At 46.0% G+C, this 20,131-nt stretch overlaps 1 protein-coding gene across 1 annotated transcript; it reads right to left on the bottom strand.

The window, feature by feature from the left end:
* Positions 1 to 61: 61 nt before the first annotated feature.
* Positions 62 to 14,570, bottom strand: SLC25A18 (solute carrier family 25 member 18). Its single transcript, XM_090043463.1, has 9 exons — positions 14,469 to 14,570; positions 10,997 to 11,119; positions 9,647 to 9,702; positions 8,387 to 8,477; positions 7,415 to 7,533; positions 6,628 to 6,820; positions 5,760 to 5,914; positions 3,729 to 3,804; positions 62 to 2,621 (listed from the first exon to the last, which is right to left on the bottom strand). The coding sequence occupies exons 1-9, from the start codon at positions 14,489 to 14,491 to the stop codon at positions 2,480 to 2,482; spliced, it is 978 nt and encodes a 325-aa protein (XP_089899589.1). The 5' UTR covers positions 14,492 to 14,570; the 3' UTR covers positions 62 to 2,479.
* Between the last annotated feature and the right edge of the window lie 5,561 nt (positions 14,571 to 20,131).

Below are 20,131 nucleotides of genomic sequence, written 5' to 3'. Positions count from 1 at the left end.
CTGTTCAGGCAAGTGCATCGTACTCTTCAGCACAAGTACTAGTTCTAGAGAACAGTAATACAGAGAAAAGTGACCCTCCCTGAACAGTTGTGGTACTTATATAAGTCAAAAGCTGCAAACCACACTAATAGGATCCTCATTCTCCAGATGTTTGCTAGCACTAAGCAAAGTAGTTCATTCCTATCAGAGCTGAATTGAAGGCTGCTTCCCATTTGAGCTGGTTCCTGTGTGGAAGGAATGATCCCAGCCAACCTTTTGGTTATTATAGTATTTTTGTAAACAGTAACATCACCCACTATTTCAATAGCAGAACTAGCTTTGTGGCATACTTTAATAAATGACAACTATAAAGATGCATATGAACAATAGTGGATAGACTATACTATTAGCTTGCAAACTAATGTATCTGTACTTGACAACCTGAAAGTCACAGTGGGGCTTGGATGGAGTAGAGAACTGAACTCCCTAGCAACTAAGTAAATGTACTTTCCTGGGAAAGCACAAAGATAATGCACAGAAAGCTGCTAGCACATTGATGCAGCTGGATTTAAGTGATATGTGTATAAACATAAGATCCGCTCCACTTCAGGGCTGTTCTCTAGGATTGTTTGAGGTTTGTGTTGAACCTGGAGGCACTCTTCAGTTCTCAGCTGACTTCTGTGATTTGCAGTGTCCTGTCCTGTACATACAGTATGCCTTGTTCCTTGTATTCAACTGGTTGCCAGTCTAAACTTGCTGTTATACAGAGTTCATCCATTGATGTACTCTGTATTACAAGTGGTTCCCTTTTCTCTTAAATCCTAGTTGCACAGCAGGCAACAGAAGTTTAATTGTGGGAGTGAATAGTGTTAACTTAAAAATACTCTTAAATAAGAGAATCCAGGGTGATCTTCATTCTTCCAACAAGGAGGAACAAACTAGCAGCAAAATGTCTCTATCTTCTGTTACTAAGCATATAACTAGAGGCAGTTAGTGGGGGGAAGAATGGTCAGTAGATGTGACCCTGCCCTAAAAGGTAACAGACAGTTTTTCAGTCACTGAAGAGCTGCACCTATTCTGAGCAAACTCTCTTGCAAACATTATGTAGCCTAAATTTACAGCCACACAGTAATCACTCTCTGAGAGCTTCATAGATGCTGTTTCTTAATCTGCACATAATACTATAATGATACAAGACAATTCTGAAGTTCCTGAAAATACACCTGAACAATAGTGCCAGTACTGTACCTTAACACCTGGCACCATTCCCCATTTTATTCCTCCAAGACTCCTACATTTATAAAGCCAGTTTAAATTTATTGATGCTTGAGGGAGCCTGTTCCTGTCACTCTTAGGTGTAGTGTGCTTCACGTTGTGCAATGAAGAAATGGGTGGTAGGCTGCAGCAGCACTATTTTATAAAAACACTGTCCTGCAACACTCAGTTTCTGAGTATGCTACAAGCTATTCTCCTTCTTTGTAAAGACTACACAAGTGACTTACAGCCTTACTTCTCTGAAATGGCAGGTCTAATGTTCCTAAAAGTGCCAAGTTCTGACACACTTGTAGCTGGCCCATTTGTGTAGTGAGGGTGCAGTGTGTTTGCCTCCATGTTTTGCTTTAGCATAGCTGTTTGGTTTATTAGCTTTTGTGCTTATCTAAGCATTAAATCTAGTTGCTTTTGACCTTCAGTAACTGCTGCCACCTCCCTCCTAATCTCATTGTAAATGTTCTAAATTTTTGGCTGCAATATATTAGCTTCCAGCTTCATTGCACAAACCAGAATCTATAGCTTACATCCAGATCCTGCAGGGGATGAACAAAACTTCTAGCTTTGTTGTAACTCACTGACCCTTCTGTTTAGACACTGCTTGCTAGAACAAGTTAGTTTGAGCTTTTTCTTACTGCTCAGTGAGTCAGCTGGATCTGCCTCCTGCATTCTTGAAACACTCAACCGGCTTTTACCTTCTCTGCAAAAGCAGGGTAAGAAACAGCAAGTTTAGACTGGCAAACAGTTGAATACAAGGAACAAGGCATACTGTATGTACAGGACAGGACACTGCAAATCATAGAAGTCAGCTGAGAACTGAAGAGTGCCTCCAGGTTCAACACAAACCTCAAACAATCCTAGAGAACAGCCCTGAAGTGGAGCGGATCTTATGTTTATACACATATCACTTAAATCCAGCTGCATGTTATCTTAAAAGGACTAGCATTTTTCAGAGAAGATAATGAAGGAGACAAAATAGTCCTTTCCCTTTTATAAATGTGCAGTGATCAGCTGTAGCACATGGAAACAAAAGGGTACAAGAAAATAAAGCCATAATGGCAAATAGCCCATGTCCACCGTTGTCTGTTGCCAGGGAAAGCAGAAGGTTGTGTCAAAGTCACAGCATGGATCACAATATGGTCCTGTCCATTTCTGGTCATTCTGATTCTGGAGAGATAGGGAAGTAAACTTGTGGGATCTTCAGCCTGGTCTTGCTTAGCAAAAGCCAGTGCTACTGGAAATATCCTAAAATATATTCTCCAATACCAATGAAATAGACCCCTTGGGCAATGCCAAAGAGGGGAGCTATAACCATGGCCCGGCAGATTGCCCCCTTCATGAAGGCAGCAGGACCCTCATGCATCCAGATTTTCCTGTATATTAAAAAAAAAAGGAAAATTATGTGGCTGAACAAGCAGCTCTATGTGTTTTATACAACTAGTTAAAAGTAGTAAGGGGAGAGAATTTACTCTCGGGCCCCATCCACATAAGCATGGATGTTTGGTTCTCCAGGAACAAGTAGCAGCAGCACACCTTGCACTACTGCTACTTGTCTCTGGGAAGTGCCCATGCCACATGCACAGTTGTGCGTGACAAACTACCCCGGATGGGGTAAGGGAGGCTGGGGCCAGCACGGCTGTCCCCAGCAGCCTTTCCCGGGGGCTTTCTGGGGCTGCAGCAGTGGCGATTCTGCTGCTTGGAGCCTGGCCAGCAGCCTCAGTGCAGTTCTGGGAGGCCCTGCTCTGCTTTTGAGTGTTGCATGCTGCCCGGGCGTGCCTTTTTTTTCCATGGGTTTTTTTGACCCTTGGATATCCACGTTATCCTAGGATCAAAAAAACCTGCAGAAAAGCACGCAAGGGCAGTTCTCCCTTGCGGCGTGGAAAACATCTGAATGTGCAGTATGCGGGACCGCAGATGTGTTTGCAGCGTCACATACTGCATGGCTGTGCTCGTCTGGACACAGCTGCATGTTTAAGGGTAAGAAGAGGAAGGTCCCATTCTCATTAAGATTTCACATTGAAAAATCCCAAAATATATGCAAGTGCCGCTTTCTATGGATTGTGCAACAGTTGCACAAGCTGGGAAGGTCTTTGGGAAATGGTTTCAGCACTTTCCTCTTACTGAGCACTTCATCTGAACAAGTTGTAAACCACTGGATTAACATCACTCCCCAGTGGACTGTCTGAAGTACTTGGCTTGTGAGACGTGTTAGTTCTGTTGCAGACTAACTCAACATGAGGCATATCAAGGACACTATGGAAAAATCATTCTTTTATCAGCTGCTCCATGCTGGAGGAGTAGTCAAAGGGAAGTTCTGATTCATTCTAGGACTAAACTGTTCCATCAGAAGTCCTCAGGGAATTTTGCAAAACTGAAAGAGATGGAGTATCTGCTAAACCCCCACACCGTGAACTAACCAAGAGCAGTGGGCACAGAATTATGATACATTAGACAGGCAGAGGGGGAGTCTTCTGGCTTACCAGGCACAGTCAATGATTCCATTGTACGTGTCCTCTCCCAGGCCTTTCTGCAGGGTTTGAATTCGGGTTTTTAGAACTAAAATGGGCAGAGTGTAGAAGATACATTTCAGGTTTCCAACACCCCACTACAGCATCATCCTATGATCTAACTTCTGTGGGCTTTTATAAAACAAATGGGGAAATAAGATAACCACAACACCCTGTCTGTTCTTCCTGCACTGATTCACTTCGTGACCTAAGACAAACCACTTTGCTTTTTGGACCCTCCATTTTCCAATCTACAAAACAAAGACCATGGTATTTGTCCACCTCTGTCCAAGCATACAGATTCCATAGTGAGGGAGGTAACAACAAACTCTAAGGTAGACTCTTCATAAATCCTTGCCAAAGTCCTAATATGTCAGGATAGGACTCAAAAATGTTCCAACACATCTGAGACACTACCCTTTTTTCAGATCTGGAGCATTAATAAATGACCCATTGAAGAGGTGATGAGAATGGGAAACAGAGGAGATACTAAAGCAGGGGTCCAGCCATGGAGGAAGCTGCACTGTGGAAGAGAGAATTTCCAGGGAATAGAGAACAAAATTGTGATTCTGTGTAGCTGGCATGGAGAAGCTGAATGCCAGCGTTCTAACAAGTCACAACACGACTCAAAAATGTCATCACGCATCTGAGTCACTGCCCCTTTTTTAGATTCTGGTTTTCACAATGGAGAGATCTGAAAGTTAAGCAGAGACGCACATGCTGCATGAGTGATGCCTGGAGGTGCTTGTGAATTTCAATGCGAGAGAACCACTAGAAGAAATAACTAGGAAGTGACTGGAAGAATAGAGACTTCAAACTGCTCAGTAAGCTAGTGAGGTTTGCATGAGGCTGTACCCTCTGCAGGGAATCTCTGATCTGTCACTGTTTCAGATGGAGGGTGAATGCTATTCATCATGCAAACTGAGAAGCAAGCTGGCTGATTCTCCTTCCCTTATCAGAGCTGGTTGCAAGCCAAATACAACCGCATGTATGGCAACAAGCATGTTGTGTGTAACTTGTTGCATATGCTAACAAGAATGTTTTGTTTAAAGGATAGCGATGTGACCTCCAAGGACAGCACCTGTAGCTGTCGGGTGTGGAAGCTGCCAGGATTCTGAGCTGTGCATATATAGCACAACACAAGCCTTCAGGGAGTTCCAGAGTTCAGCACCCATCTGTCGCAGCCAGCTGTTCTAAGAGGCCGCCAGCAAAGAGCTGATGGTCAGAGGTAGCCTATCTTTGGTCATTGCTATGGTACTTCCACTGTGCCACCAGCACCACCTACTCTCAGAGCTTCTGCACCGATATGTCACAATGGACTGGACCAACAGATTTTGGGAACGCATCTGAGAATGAGCAGCAGAAACTGGCTAAGTCTGGGGACATGATATAAGAGTAACCAAACTCCCTAGATCAGGGGTGGGCAACATGGTACATCTGGCCAGACTCCCTTTCTCAGCAGCCCCTGCCCTTGTCTCTGCAGCTGGTTTCCATGGAAACCCCAGCAGCAGTGGGGCCATGACATCGTGGGGCCAGGGTTTCCATGGAGACTGGCCCCAGCAGCACTGGCAGGGTATGTGACTAGATAGGAAGCTGCCCTGGGGCCAGGACTGGGATTTTGCAGTGGTGACACCATGGTCCAGAACCATGACAGAACCACAATCTGCTGCCTGCATGCCTCTGCTTGGGCAGCAGATCTCAGTTCTGCCCCAGCTCTGGACCATGCTGTTACCACTACAAGATCCCAGGCCCAGAGCAGCTTCCCACCCAGCCGCATGCCCTGCCAGTGCTGCTGAGGCCAGTTCCATGGAAACCCCGGCCCCATGCAGTCATGGCCCCACTGCTGCTGGGGTCTAAACCAACCACAGCAATACAGGCAGGGGATGCTGGGAAATGGAGTTTGCCATGGGCCCAATCTGGCCCACAAGCCAGATTTTGTCCACCCCTACCATCTCCATCTCGTTCTTCTCCTGACACCTGGCCATACCTTCACACAATACTTACCATCCAGGGGCGTCACTGTCACAGCAGCCACAGAACCCGCTACACAGCCAGACACAAAGGAATGGAAGAAGGATGCCTTCTCTCCAGTGTGCCACTCCCCATGTGTGTTGATGTTGGCAAAGAGAGGGAAATAGATAACGGAAAAAGGCATATCTCTGTTGGCAAGAAGGGGAAAAATTAGTTAAAACCTAACATAGACTAATACCACACTCTTCACTGACAGCTAGTGTCTGATGAGAGAAGGTAAACACAGCTCTTCTTTATCTTAGCCCTGCAGGTGCTTGTACAACATAGGTCACCATTACTACCTACAATGGAGAAGAATTCTGGATCCAGTGGTTTTCCTATTGCAATGTAGGACTAAATGAGGCAGGGCAACTCTTCAGGAGGTCAAAAACCTTCTGTCCAATGTGAATGTGGATCTATCCAGGGCAGATGTGTCCAAGATATGGATCTATCCAGGGCTGGATCTGGTCTGCGGAGCTGTCATGTGGCCTGCTGGAAATTTGGTGGTGGGACAATCAGTAGTAGCATTAATTGCAATGGCTCCTGGAACTTCAGCAACCACCACTTGTCACATCACTAAATTTCCAAGCTAAGGAGGGTCCCAGGTCAGATCTGGAGCATGGATCCATGTCACCCAGCTCGTGGGTTTACCTGCAGGCTGAAAATCTGTCAGCAAAACAAGCCACAGCAATTGATACTAGGCCTCTTGCCCCACTGCCAAATTTCTGGCCCTGCTGGCAGCTGCACAGACCAGATGACACAGCTCTATAGGCCAGATCTCACAGACAGGTGGGCTCCATGCTACTTATCCAGCCACCCATCTGTCTTTGCATGTCAGACAGCCTCTTTCCCTTCTCCTCACCTGAGCAGGGTGGCTCCCAAGCCCTTGTACAGGCCTGCTAGTCCCTGGATCTGCAGCAGCTCCTTGGCAATCACAGTGGCAGAGGGGCGCCTGAATGCTGAGGTGGGCTCAGTGGTGGAGGCACTGACTGGTGGTGGGTGGGAGGAGGCTGTCATTGGCCCATCTGCTCCCAAAATCTTTTGCTGGTGAACAGCTAAAAAACAAAGGGAAAGAATTAGATTGGCCCCTGAACTGGGAGGGGTGAGACCCCTTGTATTTTGTGGAGCTCCCCCAACCCCAGCAATCTGTGCCTGGCTTCCCTGGGACCCACTACTACACTGGTAACCTCTTCACTGGCAACCAGCTCAATAGCAATCACTGCCCTGTTAGACCATACCATACATTAGATCTTGAACACTCACGTGCAGCACAGAGCTGAAAGTTCAAAGTATAGCCTGTCATTCTCCCTATGAAATTTCCTCTGTTTTTCAGTTCAAATTATACTTTCAAATCAATTTTATCATTGCTGAGAGAGTCTGGGGGTGCCGGAACTGTAAGTTATCCTCACCATCATTCCCTCTGATAGAAAGGCTGGGACAGGAGTCCCTGGGGGCTCCCCTGAAGCAAGACCTGAGATGATGGGGCTGCAGAAGTCTCCTCTGAAGCACCGTGAGAGATGTATTCTAAAGGCTGCTGCAACACCAGGGAGATCTCTAGAAGCAGGCAGCAAAGGGATCCAGTGCATAAAGCAAAGCAAGAACCCAAGCAAGCTCCACTCCCACTGCCCCAGCCCAAAACAGGGCCTCACCCAGCCGTCCCGCATCCTGGAGCTGAATTTTCAGCATCTCCATTGGGGAGGTGACCACCACTTGGCAGGTCCCAGCTCCGCAGCCAGCCAGCATCTCCCTGGACAGTGTTAGGTTCTTTCTGCAGGGAACAGTAAAGATACAAAAGGAGTGCATGGCAGGCACACACAGACTGAAGCAATTAATGGGGAGTACACAACCTTCTCATGTTACTCCTTGTTACTCTCAGGCCATCTCTGCATGGATGGTTTCTTACAGGTTCACACAGACATAGCCTTCTTACAAGAAATAGGTTAGACAGAGTAGTTCACACATCCACTCAAAGGAGAACAGCAGGATAGACATCTACAACATTTTCTAAACATGCTCCCAGCACAAAGAATATATCCACATACCCATTCATCCACAAACACATCAATCATTCTAACACTTGTCTACAAAGGCCTTAGCTGTAAGGAGATACATATACAATCTCCCACACCCCCAAAACAACACAAAACAACCAGCAAACCTGACCATGTTCTTGATTTTGCAATAATGTACCTAGAGAGCAAACTCTTTTCTGACCTCAGCTGGTGATCAAGTTAAGTCTTGAAGCGTGAGATTTTACATTTATGCTTCTTATTCTAGTTACTGTACTATTAAATACTGGGTCTCAGATGTTTCAGAGAAAGGCAAAAGATTCCCATAACATTCCTGGACACATTCCCCCTAAGCACCACACAATATAACCACCAAACATGCACACATAACACATACTGTATATATTGTATGCATACCCACATGACTACACACATGCACAACTACACATTCACACAATGATAAGGATCTACATAAACACAAAATTAAACATGCCTGTTCAAATAACTTCATATGAATACCTCCACACCTCCCTCCTCCCCCATTCCTACCCATAATTAACTGACTTTTTACATGCATAAAGCTGAATTTAGAGAGTGACGTTTCCTCCATACCCATCCTGTGAGAGCAGCTGTCGGAAGAAGTCATTAGCAGCCAGCTTGATGGCTTTCTCTGGAGTGACTAGCATCAGGTTCACAGCAGCTCCTAGGTAAGGATAGGGAATGGGAAAGAGTTAATTCTGTCACATTCTAATCTATTAAAATCCCTTGAATTAGGCCAAGTGAGAAGTAAAGGGAAATTATCCTGTGCACTCTACTCTGGAGGCCTCAGCTAGTAACAGGTCAAAAGGGCAGAAGAGGAAGAGCGTTTCAAAGAGACAGCAATGGAAACAGAGCCAGGCCTTGGGGGCAAGACAGCCTGAAGGTAAGGGCTGGGAATGCCTGGGAGCCTGTGTGCTGACAGACAGCAGTGCTGGCAGACTAATGCCTGTGGAGCAGTAGTAGTTCCACATGGCGCTTCATGTTGATCCTTGGGATGAAATGGTTTGAACATCAAGCAGTGGGATGTTGGTAATATTACGAAGGGGCAGCTGGGACCAGCCTGCAGGCCAGTGTCTCCAAGGAGACACAAAGGGCCCTGTAACTTTTGGGGCAGGAGAGGATCTCCGTAGACAAAGACTGTGGAAGGTCTCCTACACCCTCAGTTCTGCTAGAGTTTAGGGATGGGCAACAACCCAAGAAGTCAGTGTCCATCTACTCCAACACAGTACCTACAGAAATGAACCAAGCCAGAGAAAGGAGTCCCCAGCACCACAGTGCTGTTTCTAGGGAAAAAAATTCCTTCCTGGGTCCTTCTATCCTAGCATAACTACGTCTGCTCTTCTTATTAGCATAAATATGTTGTCCTGAGCATGAATTTATATAGTTGTCTCACTAATACCCTGCAGCAGGGAGTTCCGCATGTTACAGGTATATTGGGTAGAAAGGCACAGGGTGTGTGCTTTTATCCATTTTCAATAGTTAGTCTTTTGGTTTCTTATAAGAGGAAGTACAAAAAAAATGGAGCAACAGCTGACCTTTCTGTTCCTTATCTAATATTTCTCTATCATATTGCCTTGCTTCTGATAATTTCCATTGCTTTTCTCCAAATCATTTCCTTTCTTTTGGGTCCAGCATTTTCCTTTTCATTAGCTGTCAGCCCTGCTTACCAAATTAAAGCAATGTTTTTGTGTGGGGCTGGAATTAAAGGATGCCTTTATTACTGAGGGGCAGGGGAGAGGCATTCAACTGGAAGTTTGCTCTTCTGCAGTGAGGCTGAGACAGGCTGGAACTATGCATTGGAAAGTTGCTCCTTAAATTCCCTACAGAAACTACCTCGGTATATGCCGAAGAATCCCTCTGAGCGCAGAGTCTTCACCAGGCAATCCCGCCTAGAACCAGAGAGAGACAGAGACAGGGTGAGCTGCCCCAAGACTATTCTTTGGTTCACTACCAACAGCTCTGTTACCTTAAATACAGCTGCAGTTTATTGCCTCTGTAAGCAGCCTTGAAAGGGCAACGTGGTCCTGCACTTAGTGGATATGCCAGCCAGCCTCCTCCAAGTGCAGTGGTACCTGGACATATACAAACATCTTATTATGTTACAATATGGCTGCACTTTCTACATAGGGCATGGACAGAAGTGCCACTTGAGGGAGAGAGCCATTCCATGTATAACACAGCGGTGGCTGGCAGTGTTTTCACAGAACAGGGACACTTTAGAACACAGCCTGGTTATACAAAAAGATAATGGCATACCTGTGGCCAGGAGGCAGCTACTCTGTCCCCAGGCGGTGGCCCCTTCTTCAAGTCAAAAACTTTTGCTTAGAAATATAAGGCTCAAGTTATAAACAATGATCGCTCCAGGTGGCAGCTGACTACACCAATGCTACCCGTAGCACAGCAGCCACTGCTCCCCCACGCACAGGAACTGGCCAGTTGTGCCTCTGGTAGTAGGGCATTCTTTGCTTTAGATTGAAAAGTATTGGTGCAGTGCCTTGGGACATCCCCTAGGTACATTTCATAACCATCTCTAGTGGAGAACCACTCCTCTACTGCACAGCTTAGCTAGCCAGGCTCCCAAGGAAAAACCGTGGAGCAACTTTCTTACAGGAAAACTGGGCAAGAAACCTCTATTAGCAGCAACTAATTTAACCAGTCCTGACCCTTGAGTATTTCTCTTGTCCTGCAGCAGAGGAGGGCTTTGATTTTTAAGGCTAGAGGTGGGGTGGGAGGGTTTCATTTTGTTTTAAGTAGGGAGAGAAAATGCCATTCAGTGGAAGTCACCCTGACCTGAAGGAAAAGATTCTCAAATCTCACAGCCAGCTAGTGGTCACATAGCCCTTCACTTCCAAGCACTTACAAGCACTTTTTAAGCTTAAATAATCATTACTGTTGTTTCCCTGCACCCTCTAGTGATCAGAGCCCGTAAGACAAGTGCCTGCTCTTTCCAGGAGTCTTTCTCCATACACCCAGAAGCCCTGGGAACTTAAGATATTTTAGCTCTGGAGACAAAAAATAGCATTGACCATGGAGGCTCCTCAAGGCTGAGGAATTAATAAGGGGAACAGCTGAGGAAATAATATTCCACTCAAGCCACCCTCAAGATTTTTGAGGGGCAGTTCCAGATTCACTCATTAGCACCTCCCCTTGGAGGTGGCGGGGAGGTGGTCTGTGAGCACATACATGCCAGTGTAGACTCCTTCTCTCTGCTGGTTCTGAAGACGGGTTTTCGCCAAATCAATTGGGAAGACGCAGGTCACCCCCACCAGCCCAGCCACTCCTCCATTGATCAACTTTGCTGGAAGACTGAAAGGAAAAGAAAAATGAAACACAGTAGGCAATACAGAGCGGGGCAACTCTCTGCCACAAAACAATAGCTGTTTCTCCTATTGCACCCCAGTCTCTCCTGGCTGACAGCTCAGGAGGGACAAATGCCATGCAAAGGGAGCTTAAGTCCTAAGACAATCGGACAGCTTCTACCATCTGCAGCACCCATCACCAATTACTCAACTTCGATGCCTCTCCTCAGCACCAAAGTTTAGCACCTCAAATACCCCCACCCTCAGTGAAAAGAGCTAAATGTTGTTCTCAGATGTGTAGATCTGGGAAGGTCTCGCTTAATTCTGAATGTCAATTTAAAAACAGAACACCATAATACTTTATGTACACACACACAATTTTATTCAGAAAAATCTGATTTTGGCTATTGGGCTCTCTTCTACTTAAATAGTGAAGTAATAGGCCCCATCCTTTGAGCTCAGCCCTCTCCAGATTATTTCACTAATTAAGCTACTACACACAGGAGGGAGTGAAGAGGAGCTAGCAATGGAAATTTCAACTGCATAAAGAAAACCTGAGCAGGAGGGGAAAGGGGTGTTTGCTGAATGGCCACCAGGAAATTTTTGAAGGATGGTCCAGTGGGTCAAGACCCAGAAAACTTAGGTTTAAATTGTTGGTTTGCAACAGGTTTCCTGCACGGCCTTGGGTTAGTCACTTAGTCTCTCTGGGCACATCTACACATGCACTTTAATGCACACTAGCCTATTTTAATGTGTGTTAAAGCATCACTAAATAAACATGCCTTGTAGTTAATGCACATTAAAATAAGCCAGTGTGCATCAAAGCATCACTAAAAACCATGGGTGCCTATATACAAGCACGAAGGCTGCTCTGATGCATTGTAATTACAGCACGTGAGAACAGACTCAGTGAACTGAATCTGGTTGAGCATGGTAATTATCACACTCCAGCCACCTCTGTGTTTCATGCATCAACATCCCTGTGCTTCAAAATGCCAGTGGGGGACTTTATCTAAAGCTTGTTGAACAAACTTTAGATAAAAGCCCCACCACGGCCATTTTGAAGCACAGGGACACTAATATATGAGATGTTCCAGGCGCTTTAATTAAAGCAGTTCTTGAAGCCACTTTAATTAAACCATACCCCTCCTCCACCTCTGAGCCTGTGTACAGACACCCTATGCTTTTTAGTTAATGAGCATTAAGATTGGCTAATAGGCATTTTACCCCACAATGGAGATACTAGATTTAATGCACATTAACTAACGTGTGTTAATGCATGTGCAGACATACCCTCTGTGCCTGGAAAAAGTAAAAACAGCATGTCCCTCAATTGCTGGAGTGTTGTGAAGAAAAATCCCTTGAAGGCTGTGATGTACTAATGGGATCCAAGTACCAGTAAGTACCTTAGGAGCATAGACAGTGAAGCAGAGAGAGATGGAAAGCTGACTCAGGGGTGTCTTTGATCATTTTGAGGAGTGCTGTTCAAGTAAGCCTCCAAGGTAGCTTTGAAAAAATCTTAGCCATGGGGTTATGAGAAAATGCATCTTTACACACAGATCCTCACTGTAGCTGTGCAAGTGCTTCAAGCCTGTGAGCTTGGTGACTTTTTCCCTAGCAATGCCTGTATAATATCTCATGTACACTGTGCTCTGTGCCAAGGGCAGACAGAGAAGTTTGTACTTTCAGTCCTCAGTTCCTCCCAACTGCAGGATCCCAGAGGGTCAAGGACTTTGGGGAAGAAGGGAAGGCAGGCAGGACATGAAATGTGCCTATGGAAAATACATTAAAAAAACCTCTTGTTCCTGGTGACTTTTCTTTCTCTTTTCAAGTGCTTTACCCATTCCACTGTGGGAGACTCCAAGGCAGTGGACAGATCACTTGGACGCGGATCACAGGATCCTGCATGAACACTGACTAAAAGACTGCATTACCAAATGCAGTGACTACTCTGGAAGTGAAACATTGTTTGGTGCAGGGGCACCTGGAATTAGTACCCCTTGGTGATGTCAAGTACAGAAACATACCATAGGGAAACCACAGACTTTGCTTGGGCCCTGGAGAAATTCAGGAGATATAGAGGAAGTCACATCAATGGTCAAGAGAGACACCAGACTGAAGTGAAGAAAAAACTAAAACTTAGTTTGGCTGGATATAGACACAGGCCAGGGGAGTTTCCAGTCTCACTAGAAAAAAAGTGATGGAAGAGGGGGGGAAAAAATCCTATCAAAGAGTTCAAAGATCAAAGAATCAAGAGAAAGAATAAAAAGAAGTCAGGTTTAGAAAATGGGTATAGGTCAAGCATGTGGTCTGGGTCAAAGAGCAGGAGCCAAGGCAGTTGAGAGGAACTGATGAGCAGGAAACACTTACCATCCTTTATGCCCTTGGACACTGCTGGAGGTAGTGGGGGCAGTCCTCTAAGTGTGAGCACTTGAGATGCATGCAACCTCACAGCAGAAGGTGGATATTAAAGAGAGTGAATATGTTCTTGAAGGTCAGCTCTGTACAACAAGAGAAGTTGTACAAGGTCTTGCCCTTTTTAGGGGACTCTGTTCTTTCAGGTCTCATTCCCAGGGCATGGGAACAAGGACATTGACAGCTGCTTTCCCATGTCCTAGGTAGCAGACACAGAAGAGTCTTGCAGCTGCCCTGACTACTGATGACCATCTTCTCTCTTACAGCTTCTTTTCTCCTAATTATCCTACTGGCTGGCTGTTTGACAAATACCTTTGTTTGACAAGTACACCCACTCCATTCAGCAGCATGTGCTCAAACATGATAGAAGGGACACTAAGGCCCTGGTTTTACCACACCTTGATCTAAGCCTAACCTGAGCTTGAACCTCAGGTCTAATGCAGAGTCCCCAGGGTGGGCTGGGAAAGTTGCTAAACAACAGACTTAACCTGTAGTCTGCTTGGCTGGCAACTCCCTCTCAGACTGGTTAACTGAGCACATCAGCCCACACGCTGTAAAAGCTCAGTGTGTGTGTATGCCTCCCACATCTCCATCTACAAACTCATTGGAGTGGCACTGCCCAGCACACTCATGGGACAGCTCAGGCAGGGCTCAAACATACTGAAAGGGTGATGATACCCCAATGGTGGTGCAGTTGTTGGAACAACAGCAGTAGGACTAAGATGCCTGTTGGTGCTCTTAGGACCTTTCTGGATGAATTAAAGCTGAACTCTTTGTAAATGCACAGAAGTCACCTGGGTTTTCCTGCACTCCATCATCCAAAGCGATGTGAAGAGCAGGCCCACTAGCTCCCAGCTGCTGCAACCGACATCCAGGAGGCAGTTTCACAAGAGGCCACAATTACTCACTGAAGGGTAAGAAACAATGGGAGTGACACTGACCTGATCTTCTTCTTGCTTCCCATTGTCCCCTGGGGACCTCGTTCCTTGGCTGCTGCTGACACAGGGAGATTCTTTCTCCGCAGAGACAGAGACGAGCTTCGCTTTGAAAGGGGCTGCTTTGTTCAGCTGGGAAACAGAACACCAGATCTTACAGCAGCACTTATCATGTGCTTCAGCACCTAAGGGCATATCGCACATACTGCAGCTCTGGTAATTACACCCAGGGCCAAGTAATACATCAATCAATAGGAGCACAATTCATCATGCACTTTGTATTGCCTCCCCTGCACTCCGTCCATTAGCTCATCACCCAAGGGACCAAAGTCTAACTTCCCAAGACTCTGGGCAGCCTCAAATAGCCACTATTTTCTTTTCCTAATCAGTTCACCACAGAAACATTTCCTTTCCTCCTGCTGTGAAATTCACCCTATTACCCAAATTACCCCTGCCATGGGGCAAGGTTCCCTTCTGCACCATTCTCATGCTCTGGGCCAGGGGCTGAATTCCCAAGAGGGGCAAGTGATTCATAACCAAGTCAGCCTTGTTCTTCCAGTTGCTATGACAGCTTTCTCTGTGGGTCCTGACTACTCCCCGAGTTCCTGGAACAGCTTGTGGTAGCTCTTTGAGCTGGTGTCATCCTAGCAACAGGATTCTTAAGGAATCCCTGAACAGATGGCACAGAAGTACCCGTCATAGGGCTCCTGTCTCTGCTGAGAGGCAAGACAGCGAGGATCCCTGTGGTACAAAGCCACGACTAAGAGCCCCTGAGCTTCCCTCCCATCCCTCCTACTTCACCCACAAGTGAACCTTGCAGTTGCTGTGAAGGAAGAGGGAAGGGGCTGGAAGACAGACAAAGAAAGCAGTGACAGCCACAAAACCCTCGATAGGATGCAGGGCAAGAAAGGTAGATGGGTTTAGAAGAGGGGATGCAGTGAGCAGAATTTCAGCTCTCCACAGATTGCCCCCTTGGGACACCCAGCACGTGGGCATTGTCTCCTCATGTGCTAATGCCCAAGGAGTAGTAGCAGGCCCAGAGGTGTGAGCAGATGGAATAGGCAATGCGACTCTAATGGTGAGAGTCCAGCTGTTCAGTGGCTATGTACACTTGTTTTTTCTTTTTCAATGAGCAGGAAACACATCAGCACTTGTAAATAGTATTTTTTTAAATGACCACAGCAGGGCAAATCTAGTTAGGCCCCATGCCAGCTTTCACCTCCCCTGTCTCTGCCCTTCAGGCCTGCCTCGCAGCTCCCCCTGCTGGCCCAGTCCTGACCTCCCGCAGCTCTGCCAAGGAACTTCATTTTTGACCTGAGACAGCAGCTGGACCGAGGGGCAGAAGGCACCGAGAGGAGTGGAGCGTTAAACACAGATCTCTAGTGCAAACAGTATATTTGGAAACCTGTGGGCTCTAGAGGGCCCCCAGGCAACCACCCCCATCCAGAATGGGGCAGCTTACTGCTGCACTTCGAGGCTGTTTAGACAAGAGAAAGGTTTGGGATTCAGACTCTAGATTCATTGTAAACTTATGAGCACTAAGCAACGGGGCACTGACTGCTGCCAGCACAGGACCCAACAATGCCATCTCCTTTTAAGTCCTTCCTGTCACATCAATAAATGACCCAGGGCACAGGCTGAAGAGGAGGCATAGTATCAGCTGGCACTGCCCCATTTGAACTGAGACACATACACTGTTTGGTCAAAGTCGACGAGTTTTGGTGACAGAGAAGCCCTAAGACTGGCAGAACTGATATCAATACTTGGGGTACAGGGTTACCCTAAAAACAGCTGGAACCTGCAGCCATTTTACCCGTTTTTGTCATCATAAAGTGTAGTTATACTAAGCATGGGATGACGTGAAGTGAAAAGAGATCATGCCCAACCTTACACAGTCCCTGCTGACATCCAGTCCCACGACTGAACTATTAAAAAAAATCTACATTTACTTAACCCCCCCCCCAAAAAAAAACACAACAAAAACAAGAGATTTACACAAAAATAAGGTTTTTTTACTTGCTGTCCAATGTTATGTTTAAGGCTCATTTTTTTAGCTTTTCTTCATAGCCACAAAGGACACCAACATACATTTTTTAAATGACAGATGAAACGGCAGGCAAGAACTTGCCTCTAGCATCTAAAATTTGAAGAAAAGCACCAAGCACCACAAGACTTGTTATCAAATAGTGCGAGCTGGCAAAGTCACGACAAGCTAGCTGCTGATCTTTTTTCTCCATTATCACCCCCAGTAGTCAATGCATATTCCCCCTCTCCCATGCCTCCTTACTGAGCAGAGCACTTTGTGGAAGCATGGTTTCTAAACTGCACTTTGATCCGAGTGTGACAGTGGACAAAGCAAGGTGTGGGATGCAGCAAACGCTTTCAACAAGACAATTCACTCATGACATTACTGAAGGACCTAGAGCTAGGCTGCAACGAACTCTTGGAAAGTTCAGATCCAGGCTTGTATTTTGCAGCTTCGGTCCAGCTTTATTTGAAACCCAACTTCCAAGTGTCTGCCCAGTCAAACATCACAGAAGCTCTACAAACCCAAGCAGCAAAATGTGTTGAGAGAGATTTCAGCCCAGCTTCTCAAGCATCTCCAATCTGGAACTTGCGCTGAAAAGTGTATGCGTTTGCATGCAACTGCAAGTGTATGCACACTGGGCTGAAGTGGGGCTGGAGAGAAAAAAAGACTTACCTCTATTTCTAAACTATCAAGTCCCTCCCTTCTCCTTGTTTTTTTTCTCCTCTTCCAAACCCAAATAATATCTAACTCACAGCTAGAATGGATTCCTCTAGCAAACAAACCCCATCATTCCCAGCTTAAAGGCACAGTTCACAAAATCCCATTGCTTTTAAGGAGCATTAAAATGTTTTCCCCTGTTGTTTCACTTTGTTATTCCTTTCTTTTGGCTAAAAAGGTAGTTGCTCCTTGTCCCTCCCACCCAGAGCTTTCTATCTGGGTGGAGACAGAGGTAACAACTGCCTCACCCACAAAAAATGCCTGTTGTTTTTAACCTCAAGCTAAAACAGGTTTTTAGACACACACGGGTTGGATTTCCTTTTCTCCTGTATCACTGAGCCCCACCTTCCCAAAGGCTGGCTAGCTGCACTCATTCAGTTAATATAGCTGTGTAAGTCAGTGATGCAAAAGACCCTTTTGGTCAACCAGGCATGCCCCTGCCATTGCAGAATTGATTCCTAAATGTGGTCCTCTGGGGATGCCTTCAGACTAGGTTTAACTGTCCAAACCAATAGAGCTTCCACCCCTTCCCTTAGGAAATTATTGCATCACTCTCACCTTCAGGAAACATTTCTTGATATTCAGACTTTTTTTTGTTTTTTTGCTCCCTCAGTTGCATCTCATTTCTCCTAGTATTCCCTTTTGTTCCAAAATAAACAATTTCCTCTCAGTCCTCAGTGTCTAAGTTCTTCATATATTTGCAGACATAAGTCTTTCCTCTTCCCTATGGAATTATTTTATCAGTCTTGTCACAGAAACTTCTTGACCAAGAGGCACATGTGAAAGAATCACATCCCCCAGGACATCACCTCCCAGTTTGGTCAGGTGGATGGATGGGGGTTATGCTTCCCTGGGTAAGTTACACTCATGTTAGAAATGGAATATTGTTAGAAATGGAGTATTGTTAGAAATGCACAGCTTGCATCTTGCACCTGATAAGAAAGAAACACTGCCAAGGACTTTTTTCCTTGCCCAGCCTTGCCACAGCTTTTCTTATACTAAATCGCAGACTCTCCCCCAGCTTCTCCCTAGCCTTTCTCATGCAGATTACAGAAGCTGGAATTCAACTGACTGTGTCCTTGAAAGGGGGGGGGAGGGTTTGAACTCTTGGTGACCTATAGTAGTCTCTGAGCATGCTTAATTAGCTGATGCATATTTACCTCTCCACCCTGCATACTTAAGTAGTTAATTATAATATACATGCGATGTATGTAATGATGTAACCACATGTATGCTTGTATGAAACGGAAGTGAGCTGTAAGAGTTCCTGTTTCTGCACACGTGCCCAGGAGGAAAAAGATAAATACAGCCTGCAAAATTCCTTGGTGGGTTCAGAGTAATCTGAGTTTTTGACTCTGCTCTGACCCTATCTGCAAATACACCTTTTGTGTCATCTAATGAGTGTGTGTCTGTGATTTTGGTGGCCTCCAGAGAAACGAACCGCTTTAAGCATCAATTTGGCACCCCAGATGGGATGTCTCTGGATCACCTCGGGGCTCAGTGACAAGATCGTCTCTGCCACCACGGGGAGTGTGCACCGAGCCGCCTTTTTGGGCTCGCCCAGGGGGTTTGAGAAGTGAGTCGGGGTACCCGAGAGATTAAAGGCTCCTGTGCAAAATTTTTGGTTTCTGAGGACGCCAGACACACATTCCGGCATTTTGATCAAGATCTCTGGGGTATCTGAGTGAGTATATGAATTCCCTTGCCCAATTTGGTCTGGATCTGGGAACAAAGACGTGTTCGATTTGGTTTAATACTGGGAAATTTTCAGCCTGGTATATGAGAACAGTCTGTAACTAGGATCTTTTGGTATTTGGTGTGCATTGGATGCACTTTTGTGGGCATATGGGTGCGGGTCGCTCCCGTGTAGAAAACTCGGATATGCCTTTAAGTTATATATTACAAAACTTCAGTAAATTTGCAAAGCAGGCAGATTATGAAGTAAAGATGAAAAAGGGTGATTTAATTAAGTTTTGTCAACTCGAGTGGCCAACACTTGGGGTCCACTGGACCCCGAAAGGATCCTTTGTAGTAAAAGAAGTGATAGCTATCCATGAAATAGTTATGCAGAACGGATATTGGAATAAATTTCCCTATATCGATTGTTGGTTGTGGGTGGTTCAAAATCAGCCACCTTGGATTAAGAAATGCTTAGTAAAGTCTCATGTGATGGTTGTTAAAGGAAAGACTCGAGGAGGACCGCCTGTACTCCCTGAGCCAAAGAGGGGGTGGAATTCTGAACTGGCTGAGTATCAGACCTGCTCTCCGGTCACCCTGTCAGGTAGCAAGGATGAATCAGACACCTCCTCGGGATCCAGTCCCTCTGCACCACCGCTCCCTCCCTCAGGGAAACCACCACCGGCGTATCAAAGCATACCTAATGATTCAGAGCATGAGCCTCAGCCAAGTCCCCCATCTGAATCAGGGAATAAGGGCTATTATTTGCGCAAGACTGTAGAATCACAGCCGGTGCTGAATTGCCCGATGCGAGAGGTTATCGGAGAGGGGGGCAATGCAACTTTTGTCTACACCCCATTTAGTACTTCAGATTTATTTAACTGAAAGAATCAGAGCCCCTCTTTTCGTGAAGACCCTGAAAAGATGAGGGACCTATTTCGATCTATTGGACAAACCCATCGACCCACTTGGGCTGATGTCCAGATGATGCTTCAAACCCTCCTGACCCCGGAGGAGAGGAGATTAGTGTTGGGGACGGCAGAGCGCATTGCAGCAGCCAGGGTAGAAGCGGAGGGAGCTGCTGGTCGTACCTTGCGTGATACCTGCCCTGTTGAGGAACCGAGATGGGATAATCATACTGCAGAAGGAAGAGAGCTGAGTGCACGGTATCTGGGGATTATAGTGGAAGCAATGGGGAAGGCAGTGCCTCGGGTTACTAATCTGTCTAAATTGTATGAAGTGAGAC

The sequence above is a fragment of the Crocodylus siamensis genome, chromosome 4, assembly GCF_052110815.1.
Source record: "Crocodylus siamensis isolate JL-2025a chromosome 4, ASM5211081v1, whole genome shotgun sequence".
Classification (NCBI taxonomy): Eukaryota; Metazoa; Chordata; order Crocodylia; family Crocodylidae; genus Crocodylus; species Crocodylus siamensis.
Note: the sequence above shows the minus strand (reverse complement) of the source record. Positions and strands in the feature narration are given on the sequence as shown.